Here is a 14,223-nt window from a genome sequence, read left to right as displayed (position 1 = left end):
TGTTCTTTTTTTCTTTGTTTTCCTTTTTTTTTTTTGGTGTACGTGGATTGACAGTTCAAAGTGAGCGAGGCAAAACTTTAGCATCTGGATTACCAGAGAAATGTAAAACTGTAGCATAGGGATGGACATGGATATAGAAAAGAGAACAAAAATAACAAACAAACAGACAAAGTGAATTCGCTGCAGAAAACAGACTGGGGACAAATTGCAGAACAAGAATCAGGAAACTGAACTGACTGACTGAAGAGCTGCTGATGGATAAAAACAACAGATGTAAATAGAGTGCTGCAATTTAAAAATACAAAAAGTTTGAATTGTCTCATCCAAACTTGCAAATAAAATTGTCATTATTGGGACATTATTGGGTTTTATGGCTCGTGAAGACACAACAGTGCATCTACCAAGTTTTGTCATTAAGTTTCAGCCTACTAGTGTGTTCTTCCAAGTGCTAAATGGTAAACTTATACTTATAATTATTTATCATATATAACTTATAATGAGTGAATGTGTAAATGTGCTGTGTTGGATTGACATCTAGTCATTTTTCAGGCCATTTGACTACAGTGAACTCTCTGCCTTGTTCATGAAATCAGTTAGACCATCTGGGCTTTGTGACATAGCACATTATCCCACTGGAAGCAGCCCTCAGAGGAGTACATAGTGGTAAAAAGTGGATGGACATGATCACCAATAATACTCAGACAGGTCATCACCTTTAAACGATGCTCTCCTGGTATTAAGGGGCCAAAAGTGTGCAAAGAGAATATCCTCCACACCATTAGACCATCATCTGCTTCCTTTTCTGATGACCTCAAAGCAGGATGGATCCATGGTTTCATGTTGTTTACACCCACCATCCAAATGTCACAGCAGAAACTAAAACTAACCTGGCTACATTTTTGTTTTGGTGTAGCCTCAGTTTCCTGTTCTTAGCTGGCAAGAGTGGCACCAAGTGCGGCCTTCTGCTGCTGTAGCCCATCTCCTTCAAGGTTTGACGTCTTGTGCATTCAGAGATGCTCTTCTGCATACACTGATTGTGGTGGGTGGTTGTTTGAGTTAATTTTGCTTTACTATTAGCTTGAAGCAGTCCAACCACTCACCACCAGCAGTGCATTTTCACCCAGAGAACTACCACAAACAGGATATTTTTCTCTTTATTGTCTCTAGTGCATTTTTCATGGTAATATCAATTGTTGAGTTGACCCATTTCAGCCTGGACTGAAGCCGTAAACCAGCAGACCTTTACTTCAGACATTAGTATCCACAGCACATCCAGCATTAGTCTAGAGGGATGCTGGAGAACAAATTATACAACATGACTTGTAAAAGAGGATGCTGATATCATCGTGATGTGATATGTTATCAGTATGCAGCTAACAAGCGACATGGCTGCTGACAGGTACTGTAAGAGGGATGGCAGCAGGAAATAATGCAGCTCGTCTGCAGAGCAGTGACAGCAGTACTGAAATATTTATCACTGTTTCCATTTCACATGCTCTAATTGTCCTGTATCCCTGTCTGAGAAATGGGAGGATACAAACAAAAGCTGGAAGAAAAGAAGAAAGTAGGAAAACTGTTTGCGTGAAGGCAATAAACTACTAAATGAAACAGGACTTCCCAATAGGTACGCATTTACAATTACTTACATTGTAACTACTGACTAGATTTGTCATTTATCTGATTGCTCTGATTAGTTGTTGCTTTTCGCACAAGGGTCCAAAAAGCTATGTTTTGCATGACGGACTACTGGCAGCTAGGACTGTGCCTTAACCCATTATAGTCATTGATGACGTGTTAATATTGGCCCTTTTTATAAACAGTGTCAAAGGGGAGTTAGTAGGTTCTGTGTAACAAACTATCTGGTTGATGCCAGAGAGATAGTTTCCCTTTAAACATCTTACATGGTTAGATTTCAATTATTGCTCAAGTCATGTTACAACTATAACCCCATCTTTGTTGAGAGGACAAAGTAGCCAGAAGCAATATAAATATGCAGGATGGGGCTATGTCTGCTTAAATGGACTTAAATGGACTAACCATGTGTGATTAGTTTGTGTCTACTGACTTGATAGCTTCGCGCTAGCTTCTGCACAGCAATAACGGTTATCAGCCATGCTAGTATCAACTGCATCCTCATTCTAGCAATCTTGAATATACACAAGAGTTATTTTAGTTTTGTATTTTCTAGTTATTTTTATTTAATTTGAATTTTGGTTTTTATTTGGTTGGTATCAGTGAGTTTCCAGAGTAGATTTCTTGCTTAGTTTTTATTGTTTAAAAATGTTTCTGTTTTATTTTGTTTTGTTTTATAACAATTTAAGTATTATTGCATGCAATACATATGTCAGAAGCTAAACTAACAACTAAAATGTTTTTTCACATCTAGTTTTTTCTCAGGAGGTGCACGTCGGATTTACGAGGAGGCATATGGTGCAAGGTTAAAAGGCATTTCCATTTACGTTGTAAGTCACCACGGCATTTCCTGCAGAGATTTAAATCAGGCAGTGCTCCAGCGCTAATGTTTAATAAGGTGGGCGTGGTGAAGAAGAAATAAGTAATCCTAAGAGGTGGGTTGTGTTTGTAACTGCTATATATTGTTGAACCACTTGTGTGAATGCGCATGTGCAGAAATACTTCGGGGTGGTGAGGAGGGGGTGACTTTGGTTCCAGGCCCCAGAAAATCTAGTGCTGTCCCTGGGATAAAGGGGCGGGGAATGAGGAGAAAGAGAGGCAGAGAGACATAGGGACTGACTGCGAGAGAGAGGGCGGAGAATAGAGAGAGAGAGAGAGAGAGAGAGAGAGAGAGAGAGAGAGAGCGCGAGCGCAGCAGGCAGCGGTCCGGCACTTGGTCGGTATGTAGCAGCAGCAGCGGAGCTTCTGTCTGGGACTATAGCGAGAAAAAAACGCGCCTTGGGTTGAAAATATTAGTAAGGGGATTAAAATTAAAACTACCCGAGGATGAGACACACGCCGTCCGCCTGAAGGAGACTAAAACACGCCGTTATTCCGCTAATTTACCACCTTTTTTAAACGAAAATGGCGAACGACTCTCCGGCTAAAAGTCTGGTGGACATAGACCTGGCATCCCTGAGGGTGAGTGTGCTTCACAGTGACATTTTCACGCTTGCGTTTACCCTCTTTCTCCCTCAGATTTTTTTTAACAAAAAAATACAATCACACAGCGAGGCAGTGCTGTTGTTGACACAGCCCTACGGCAGCTTTTCTTTGTCTATATCCGCTGGCATGAGAAGCGAACCGGGCGCAGCCGGCTCCTGCATCGAACGAACCCGCTTGTAATTGCTACGGGGAATCAATTAATCCGCTTCTGCGGTTTGTCTTTTTCTTTTAAATCCAGGATCCTGCTGGGATTTTCGAGCTGGTGGAAGTGGTCGGAAATGGTACATATGGACAAGTCTACAAGGTTGGTCTGAGCCTCCATCTCTCTCAGTGTGTGTGTGTGTGTGTGTGTGTGTGTGTGTGTGTGTGTGTGTGTGTGTTTAAGCACCATCTGAGAACAAACTGGCGGCGGAAACTGGAGCACAAACATGCATTTATGTTTTTTTCCTCTCTCACGGTCTCAGAAACACGTTTTTATAACATTACCCCCTCCCCTCCTTCACTTGGGACCAGTGCGGTCTGGACTGGATTATCTCTGATAGCGTTTTGACCTCTCTCTCTGCTTTACATCCATTTATTTATTTTAATTATTTCATCTTAATGTTATTCAACGATGCTAACATCATCCCGGTAACGTTAGGCCTATTTTGGTCCTGAAGAGATCCCTCCTCCCTCTTCTCCTCCTCTCCTCATCCACACCCCAGTGAAATATTCCTTGCACAGTGCACGCGTTGCCTCGCACTGACAGGGCCGACCCAATCCGTGCATGACAGGCTTCACCACGCTGACCGACTTGTGCGCCATTGGGTGGGCGGTGTTTCATTGCGCATTTGTGCACACCGTTGCCCGGCAGGCCTTTCTGCTGGAGCGGCCCTGTGCTGCATTAATGGGAGGGGGGAGGAGGTAGGCCTGTTCATCCCATCACACTTAGCGGAAAAGGCATTTGACGGAGACCTGGTACTCTTGCAGCCCAGTTTTCCACATCCATAGCCTGGCAGAGATGAGCAGCAGAGCAGCGACATCACCCTGTTGTTGTTATTTGGCAAAGCTGAGAGCACAGGGGAAAAAAGGAGGAATGGGTTACAGCTGATGGATCTGCCAGAGCTTCTGTTGAGCTGGCTGCTGGAAAATAGCGTCTCACACACATGCAGCTTTGTATCATATAAAGCTTTTGCATTTCTGAATGTTGCTGTGGTTTGTTTTCAAAATATGTCACATGAATATCATGTAAAACACAAAGCAGGTAAGGCTTGGATGGCTGTGACCTGCAGTCATTTGCAACATCTGACACTTGTGTAGCACAAATTGCAAGTCAAATCTGCAATCCACTCTTATGTTCCTGAAGCTAGAAAATAGTCCCCGTATGTGTATGTTTGTGCGTTTTTTTTCCTTCCCCCTTCTGTGATGCATTCTAGCAATGGCATTGGCCCAGCCCAAATCCTTTTGGAATAACTCCAACTGAATTTCACTGAACAACAAACACCTTGACTGAGATTTGTGGTGCACATTTTCTCTCCACCAGGTTTTTTTGTAGGATTAATTGAAACTGACTTTAGGTTTTGTCGAGCTCTTTTCACACGTGAACACACATGACATTGTCTGAAGTTGTTCTTTCTTACATGTCGCACACAGTGGGAGGAGTGCGTGCCGGTGCTGTGTTTTCAGTGCTGCAAGTACACCGTTAATTTAAGTGTGTTACCTCTCTGGTACGTGCAGGAGGCATGACTTTACTTGCTAGCTGTGAACAAACCAGTCTTATCACATGAACTGTTCTTAAATCTGCGCATCTGGACGTCACACAGATTTTAGAGTAGAGAACTAGGAGGTTATAGTCTGATGGGTGAATGTCTGGGAAAAGTTCGGGGCTGCTATGCATAAGGTAAGCTAGGCAGGGGTTTAATACAGTCAGCTAGCTTAATCAGCTCTTACTAAGCATTAAATCGTGATTTAATTTGGATGACAGAATTGTTTTTGGACAGTACACAGAGGGAGGGGGTAATTCCGCCATTTAAGTATGACTGCAGCTGTCAGCCAGTGTTTTTGAACTGGATAGCAGCAAGATCTCGAATGACAAAACTACATTTTTAGTGTTTGCCTTTATTTTGGTGCCCAAAAAGACTTTAAGAAAGAGTTACATCAGCCTCATAATATGTTTAGTACTGTTGTTATGGAGGTTGTAACATGTGCTAGAAATCGTGACATGAAGAAGATTGAAAATAGATTAAAGTTATACATAAATATGTTCTCCAATCGTAGACAGTATAAAAAATGGAGGTTGCCTCCCTATCGCAAAAATGAAGTCGCTGCGTAAGTGCCTTAAACCTGCAAGGCCCACTATATGGCGATAGCTGTGGTTGCAAAAAAGGACTTCTGGTCCTGTAGATGTCTGCGGGAAAATATCTTTTTACTTGACCTCCATAAATGTTTCTGAATTTATGGGCTCAGTCACTCATTTCAAATTGAATAAGTCTATTTTATAACTCTTGGTCAAGCCTGTGTTTTAAAATTAAGGACTCCCTGCTCATTGGCTATAAGTTGTCAGTCACTAGCCACTCGGCTACTAAGATAAAGAAATGCTTATCTCAAGGCTTCAGTTGGAACCTCAGAATCTAGTGGGTGACATTATTGTAGCCACGTCCATCTTTTATACTGTCCACACCACCTAGTGGTCCTGCAATCCTGAAGTGGATAAGTAGAAAAAAAGAATGGATGGATATATGCTATGTTGTTTATCTCTAGCTGGTTAACATGCTCCATATGGTAGCAATGGTATGAGATCATGTTAAAGCCTCGATAGAGTCCATCTGGAACAGTTACTGTGGACAAAGATTTGCTTTGGCTCTGCTAATGAATACAGTCCTAAAGTGTGAATCGAGACCCATAATAAAGGTTTCTTAAGCCTGATTTTAATAAAATATAATATTCCCATATATTTATATATTGTCAATTTTCATTTATCGGCCATCATAAATGTCAATAAGGTCACATCAGCAAAAGGCTAATATCACCCAATAATATTGGCTGGGCAGTCTTAGGACTGGCAGTCCAGTCTTATGCAAGCATATTTTGTGAGCTTATGTTCGTCTGACCTCTCGTATTTACACATGTATGTTAGGCATTGGTGTTCACAGTAGAGTACAAGGCTCTACTGCATCTTTGCTTTTGGGGATTACACAAGTCACTGGCAGCACCGAGCGATTCCTCTTATTGAGAGGAGCGTCACTTTGAATTTCTAGTCGTGGATGGCGAGGCCGGCCCTGAGGCGAGCCTCTATAAATGCACGCTCGGTGTGTGCAGCGAAATTTCTCCTTGTAATTATACACAGTGGGTGTGTTTGTTTGGCTGTTTTTGTTTTTTCGGTGCTGCAAGAAAAACAAGACTGAATGAGATCTCGATTTACTTTGAATTATTATTTTTTTGTTTGTTTCTTTGTGGTTGGCGGGGAGTGGAAGGCGACGGTGGCTGTAAACGTTTCATTAGAGCAGGGGACAAGTGGTTTTGGAAATGCTCTGATGCACCGAAGCACAAATTAACCTTGACATTTTGAGTTTAGTTCCTCAGGATTCAATGAATCATAATTACGTGTGCCAACCAGGGTTTGAGTGAAGCTGAGGCTTTTTTTCCCTGTGCTTGTCTGTGCCGCCTGCCTCGCTAACATCTGACCCAAAAACCTATGTGTGTGCCTGTGTGTGTTTGGGTCTGCACATGTGCACTTGATCCTCCACACTTGGCGATTGGTCAGGTTTCCCAGGCTGGCGAGTAGCTGCAGAGCATGACAGAGTGAGGAGTGTTGCAGCTGTGTGCACCGACAACAGCTGTTGGGACAGAGAAATAAAAACAGGAGAGGGAGTAGAGCGGTTGGGGAGAGAAAGACAGAAAAGATGAAATACGCAAGAGAGAAGATTTCACCATTGAGGTACCAGTGTTTTAATTTGCTTGTAGAAAATAAAGACGAGGGCCTCAGTGCATCATTCACACCGCTGTGCAAGCCACGTATTAAATTGAACATTCCAGACGACAAGTTTGCCTCCACGCGACGGGGTTTCGAGTTTAGCGTAATGTGTAGGTTTCACTGGATTTCTTTGAAATGAAAAGCTGAAACATCTGCAAAAAACATGAAAAGAAACAAATGAATATGCAGAGGTCACAGTGTTTCTGTTTCCATTTAAACAGTGGGAGGTGAGGGAAAAGTTCAATCAAAGTTGAAGAGAGGGGCTGGAGGAAATTTTAAAACTCCGGTGTAAGGCTGCACTCAGCATGTGGGGCTGGGAATCCCCCTCTCTCTGAGGAAATGGTTTAACCCATTTATGACTTTCTGAGCTTTGAGTCTCGCTGCGCTTCTTTCCTTTACTCACTGTTTCAGGCTCACCGGCTCACTCCGTATTACAAAGTTGTAACAAAGTATCTGAGTCGAGTAAACGAATAAGCTTTTTGGCTTTACTCCCCAAAGATGAAGCTTGTTACCTCATTTGTAGAGTGAATGGAAATTTGTGAGGAAGCAGTGAAACAGCGGAAGTCATCAGCATAGTGAGGAGAAGTTAATGGCTGTGCTCTGATGGCTAGATTAGAAAAACCACAGCCCTGTTCCTGTTGTTCTGTCATGTATCCACACGATGTATATCAGAGGTTTCAGATTTATAAAAATTCTGCAATAATATGAGATTTAAAGTGGAGTAGGAGACCACACTGTGGATCATGTTCAGCTTATTATCAACATGCTAGAGGGAGTACAAAATATCAGTTGAAATAACATAATTTCCACAAATGTGGAAAGCCTGGAAATATCCAGTTTTTACATGAGCAATTAGAATTTATACTCTTTAAGGCCTTTACACACCCTTAAGTATTTATTAAAAAGTACAGATGGGCCACAAGATTAAAATGCCCGACAGGCACAGTGGGTAACTTGGCTCATCTTGTTATGGTGCCGTGTTCTGCTGGGAAACCTGGCATTCATGCAGGTGCCACCTTAAGTCATAAATCAAAAAGCAAATTAAACACCCCGCCTCAGTGTGCCTCAAAAATACTGCAAAAACTGCAGGAGGTATACACCATGCAAATGGAGCAGGATACGCTGGGACAAGCCTGATCCATGGAAGACCCGCCCAGCATCCCAACCTCAGAGGATCCAGTGCCCATGAGCCTGGTGTCAGCAGACAGCACAGGATGGATCACCACCACCTCGATGGGTCAGAGCTTATTTAAAGGCATTTAGGGGACCTGCACACTGTTGGACAGGTGTGAGTTAAAAAAAAAAGTATTTATTTATTTTTTTTATTTTAATTTTTTATTGTTGTGGCTGATCATTGGAAAATGAGTGAAAACCTAAGGTAATTAGACTTTTATGTTAAAAAAAGACTTGAACTCTAAGGCTACGTTCACACTGCAGGCGAAAGCGCATCAAATCCGATTTTTTTTGACCCTATGCGACCCATATCCGATCATGCTATGACAGTGTGAACGGCGCAAATCCGATATTTTCAAATCCGATCTGGGTCACTTTCGTATGTGGTACTGAATCCGATACATATCCGATGTTTTAGAAAGCGACTGCTGTTTGAACGGTCAAGTCGCATTAAATCCGCCTTTTACGTCACCGACACAAGACTGAAGCCAATTATCAGCGCCAGAGAAGCGCCCGAGAAGACATCGCGAACGCTTCCTGGCCATCCAGTGTGGATGTCAGTGAAACTGTTGGGAAGACAACGTAAACATTTTATTTGTACTGTATAATCTGCAGATTCTGACAGAAATCTACAGCTATCCTTTGAAGCACCGCTCCTCTCTTAAACAGCAATAAGGATAATTATTAGGTTATTTACATTATTATGTAAATAACAAAATAACTTAAAGCAAAAATTGGGAAACGTGAAGACCGAAGTCTTTATATTAAGGGCCATCAGTCAAACAATACTGTTGCTCTGGGTCTAAACAGAGCGCGTTGTGTGTGACATCTTCTTTTGCGCATGCGGGCCGCTTTGAGCGTTCACACTAGAGAGCGTTTGCTGTCGCATTTTATTTGTAGTGTGAACGAGCAGACAAAAAAATCGGATTTGATCAAAAAATCGGAATTGAGCATTAAGACCTGCAGTGTGAACGTAGCCTAAGTGAATGACTAGAAAGAGATGTGAATAAAATGAAAGCCAGATTGCACAGCAGGCTGTTCTCCTCGTATCAGAGGTGGAATATGTACCGCCTCACCCTGGTGCAGTGTTTTGTAATCATCGTTCTCTAACCTGCCATTTCAGTGGTATGTGAGGATTTTATCTGTAGTGCTTCCAGTATATAGTGTACCAGTGGAACTCCAGTGCCAGATATTCTGTGCAGCTAACAAGACCAAGTGTTCCCTGTATTCTGTTTTTGGACGTAGAAGCATCAGCACTACGATTCTCGATTTCACCTGCATCTCATGACCACGTTATGGGGAAAGATGAAACGCATTTAAAGTTATAACATTGATTTATTCCCCAGTAGGAACCATCATGAATGCTGCTACTTGTTTATAATTTGGTTTATTTCACAGGAAGCCAGTGAAAAGAACCAAGTGTAGATGTGATAACACCTTTAGATCTGATTAAATGTTAGGTTGCAACAATTTTAACAGCTGCAAAAATCAATCCTTTTTTTGATTTGTTGCATTTTGATAATAAATCTCTCTGAAGTTTAAGGTAATGCCTGCAAAATGTGCAATACTGTGATATAAAACACTAAATCATCTCACGGCTGAAAGTAAAACAAAAAATCTGTTTAGATAGAACAGATAATAAACCTCCTGTCAAAGCAGTTTCACTTCTTGTGCAAGTCTTCATCCTGACTTTCTAACAGGAAAGATGCTTGTTTTTCTCCTTGCTGATAAAGTGAAGCTGGGTGTGGCTCTCTATCAGCTGCCTGTCATCTGCTGGGTAGAGCACCATTACTGCAAGTGTCTCAGAGGAGATGCACCTCAGCGTATGACTGAATGCATAGCTGATCTGTCAGATACATGGACGTCTAAGTACTCAGGCTCTGTTTCAGGTTTCCTTCAACCTGCTGCAAGTCTACATCAGCATCTGCATCTTCCACGAGGTTCAGTTTGTTTCAATGAAGTGACTGCAGTGCTGTTTTTGAATATTAAATATTGCCCCACTGCTTTTAGTAATGCCCACAGCTGCAGAACAATTGGATTTTCTTTAAATGTTTTTAAAGTAATTGGTAAATGGCCTGTATTTGTATAGCGCGTTTACTAGTCCCTAAGGACCCCAAAGCGCTTTACACGTCCAGTCATCCACCCATTCACACACTGGTGATGGCAAGCTACATTGTAGCCACAGCTGCCCTGGGGCGTACTGACAGAGGCGAGGCTGCCGAACACTGGCACCACCGGGCCCTCTGACCACCACCAGTAGGCAACGGGTAAAGTGTCTTGCCCAAGGACACAACAACTGAGACTGTCCAAGCCGGGGCTCGAACCGGCAACCTTCCGATTACAAGGCGAACTCCCAACTCTTGAGCCACGATCGCCCCAATCATTAAAAACACCCAGTTCATTTGAATCACCATACCTGATAGGTAGCTGGTGTATCTGGCTTTTTCTGTGACTGAAATAATATCATGAATCTTGACTTGTAGTATCCAGTAGTAGGGCTGTGCGATATGACCAAAATCTCATATCCCAATATAAGACATCTATCGTCCAATAACGATATAAATCACAAAAATTCTACATTTTCTGTAAATTCTGTGAATCTCGGGCAGCTCGACTTGCGGGAAGTGTTTCCAGCTGGGCGTCATGTACCTGGAGACGAGTGTTTTAACCGATGCATGAAACGATACATTTTTAGACATAAGTTGTAACGGCCGCCGTTTTCTTTGTGAGTATTTATTACACAGCGTGCTGCGGGGAAAAGCCTGTTCTAACGTTTGGTTAGAACGCTAAGGTTTATTTTTTTTGCTTCTCATCCATAAATACTCAGCATAATCTTTCACGTGATTCAGTTTATTTTGAAAAGTCTCAACAGGATCTTGAGCTTTATCGTGAAAGGTTTATGTGGAAAATAAGCGGACGGCCGATGGTTTTACTGTCGTTGTTGCTAACGACAACGCATAAAAACGGGCGCTTGTCCGTCCATAGTGTGGTTATATTAAATATAAGAGAAAGAGAGAACTTTAAGAAATTAATATAGCCACTACAGTGACCATCAAAATGATGAAAAAATATTGCCGTAAACAGTTTATTTTGCGACACCACGAAACAAACGATAGCGTAAAATGAAACGATAGACGTTTTTATATCGTCAACCGATATATATCGTTATATCGAACAGCCCTATCCAGTAGTGCTACAAACTAGGACTGTGACTAATGAGTATGCACAGTACTTGACCTACAGTAAATCCACAGATTTGACAAACTGAAACCAAAAATAATTGTGAAAACCTTTACACTGAAAGGCGTGGGAGCAGATCCATCAGCGCTTTGGTGCAACTTCTCCATGAGAAGTTGCAAATAAGTCAAATAATTGACTGACAAAATAATTTTTTATCATCTAACAACTCAACATGATGATTAATCCAAGTGGAAACTTCCACTGTTGTGTGTTTTCGTCACTACAATCTTCAATCTTGACAAAAGCCACTTCCTTAATAAAGGCTGGATGTTTAAATGTGTTAAAAAATAAATATCTACATTTCAGTGACTCAGAATATCCACAGAAATAATGGTGTACGAGCTTAAACCTATTAAAAAAAGATTTCATCAGGAGCACGTTATTATTATTATTATTATTATTACCCACCTCCTAAATTTCTCTTGTTTTATAACTTGTACGGGTAAAGCTATTTATAGCCGGGGCCCCGGCTCTGTAAAGTGGAGGAACTACAAAGCTGTCAGAAGGAATAGGCTCATGCAAAGCCGGCTCACCGGCCTTCCGGCTATTCAAACTGGAATGTTAGTCTTGTCTGCTGCGACCTTTCTCAGCACAGGAAGTGAAGCAGCAAAAGCCTGCCACCTCTCTATGGGGAACTTTCTTTACCGTCAGAGCTGCGCTTATCTGCTGTGACCTTTCCAGACAGAAGAAGTGGAAGCTCTGCCACTGATAGCAGTAACAGGAACCCAACTGTGTCACCGTGTTTCATGGAGAAGTTGCACTAAAGCGCTGATGGAACTGCTCCCGAGCCTTTCAGTGTAAAGGTTTTCACAAAAGTGCTTCAACACATTGCTCAAGCCTGTAGTGCTCGAATCTTTTATAAGTTGTAGGTGACTTTCTCTTTTAGAAGCACTTTTCTTTTTTTTTTTTATTCGACTCAAAGGTGACCCTGCTACTGTTGTTAATGAATCTGTTAGCAGTAGCCAACCGTGCCTGCTAGCTAAAGTTAAGCTAAAAATAAGCCACAAGCCTCAGACAGTATCTGGGTCATGTCTTTGATGCTCGCACTGGTGCGGACTGATGCAGTGACTGTACTGCTTCTGCTGGTGAATCTCCGAGGATCCTTTCATCCATCAGCAGAAAGATTTAGTTTTTTCTTTTGTATTTCAAGAGATTTTGACATAGATGACATTTGCTTCCATTTGTTGCGTTCATTTTTACACCATTGTCACCAGAACAAGATTGGCACTTTTAACTCTGCTGGAGATTGAATCTCTAGTCGCAAGTTTACCTCACTGCTTTTATTGATCTTTATTTTTTTGTGTGTTCTCTTGAGCACAGCATTGATTGCAGTTTAACTGATCATTAAAACCAACAATATAAAAGATGAGATCGCTGCCTGTGCTAAAAAAATTGATTCTTCACAGAATATAAACACAAAGCAATAGATTAAAGTAAAATGCGACCAAAATATAAAAATAAAAGGATTATTTATGTATTTAATGTTATTATATTAATATATATTAAATAGTTTGAAATGTTTTTTCCCTTTCCTCATTTTCTTACATTTATCAGTTGAGAGAACTTCATTGTAAAATATCTAACTAATTTCAGTTCTTTATCATATTAGTTTTTAAAAAAATTTCAAGCACATAACTCATTTGACCTCACAGGATTGGTAACTGCCTTCAGTCAATTTCCTCTTACTTGCTGATACCAGTCAACCATTGTGGCCGATGTGTTGGTTGACCCAAAACTGGAAAACCTTGGCTTGATTACCTCAAGATGGCACGGAGGAGAGAGAGAGAGAATTAGGACTGATCAGGATAAAGAGAAAAAAGTGGCTACACTTGCTGCTGTTCAGCTCTTAGTTACAGTTTTTGAGATGTAATTGTGTATCAGTCCCTTTGTGCTTTTAAGTACATATTTTATGTTTCTGTTAAAATATTTTTCACAAAGCAAAGGTTTCTTTTTTCAGGAATTCACCTGAAATTGCTGAAGTGGTGTTATCAGTTAGTCTGGAAAAAAGGATTGTTTGTGTGTGTGGATGCTTTTTAAATCGAGACAAATACCCATCAAAGATGCAATCTTTTGGCCCACGTGGGTCCACAGTGACCTGTCCACAGTGGGCCCCTCTACTGGTTTGAAATTTAGAGCACATCTGGGCGCCGCAGTGTTGGGCAGCCCATTGTGTGGGCTGTCCACATTAAGCAGAGCCCCACAATGGAGCCATGTTCACACTCTTGGTGCGGCACTGTGGTGGGGTAAGCTTTGTATCTGTGTTTTGGCTTTTCGTCCACACGTAAACAGCGTTTTGGATCACTGGAAAAAAAAACCTCCTTCCAACTCCGTTTCTGTGTTTACAGAGATTTCATTTTGCAACATGAAAGGTGTGCAGCTCCAGTAAACATCAGACTCTACCACTTTATTGTTTGTAGGCTTTTGATTGGCCAATATTTCTGCCTGGTTAGGGTCATATTGCCTCCTGTTTCTTTAACTTGCCCTTGACAGTGCTTGATATGGTTTCTTGGCTTTTCATGTGAACAGAGATATTTTTCAAAAAACTTCCATAATTAGGGCATGAGGGGTGTCTACTGGTAAATCCATCATTCCTGAAGTGAGTAACCAAATACACTCAGACTGACATTAATAGACCCATTAGTGGCCTGCCAATGTAAAATATTGCTTTGATTCCTATTTGAATGCCTCTGAGGAGGATTTTTGATATATTAGATGTATTAAACTATATTTAAACTCCCCAT

The 14,223-nt window shown here is 41.5% G+C and overlaps 1 protein-coding gene across 7 annotated transcripts in view; it reads left to right on the top strand.

Moving 5' to 3' along the window:
• The first annotated feature begins 2,812 nt into the window (after positions 1-2,812).
• LOC308410421 (mitogen-activated protein kinase kinase kinase kinase 4-like) overlaps positions 2,813-14,223 on the top strand; it is a 107,953-nt gene continuing 96,542 nt past the window's right edge. For 5 of the 7 annotated variants that reach the window (XM_080903747.1, XM_080903743.1, XM_080903748.1 and 2 more), the window contains exons 1-2: positions 2,814-3,093; positions 3,356-3,421. In XM_080903747.1, the coding sequence (XP_080759873.1) occupies positions 3,037-3,093; positions 3,356-3,421 (123 nt within the window). In that variant the 5' untranslated portion in view covers positions 2,814-3,036. Of the gene's footprint in view, positions 3,094-3,355; positions 3,422-14,223 lie in introns of all 7 variants that reach the window. The other 2 variants (XM_080903744.1, XM_080903746.1) reach the window with 2 other exon arrangements.

The sequence above is a fragment of the Rhamphochromis sp. 'chilingali' genome (genome assembly GCF_963969265.1).
Source record: "Rhamphochromis sp. 'chilingali' genome assembly, chromosome: 14".
NCBI lineage: Eukaryota > Metazoa > Chordata > Actinopteri > Cichliformes > Cichlidae > Rhamphochromis > Rhamphochromis sp. 'chilingali'.
Note: the sequence above shows the minus strand (reverse complement) of the source record. Positions and strands in the feature narration are given on the sequence as shown.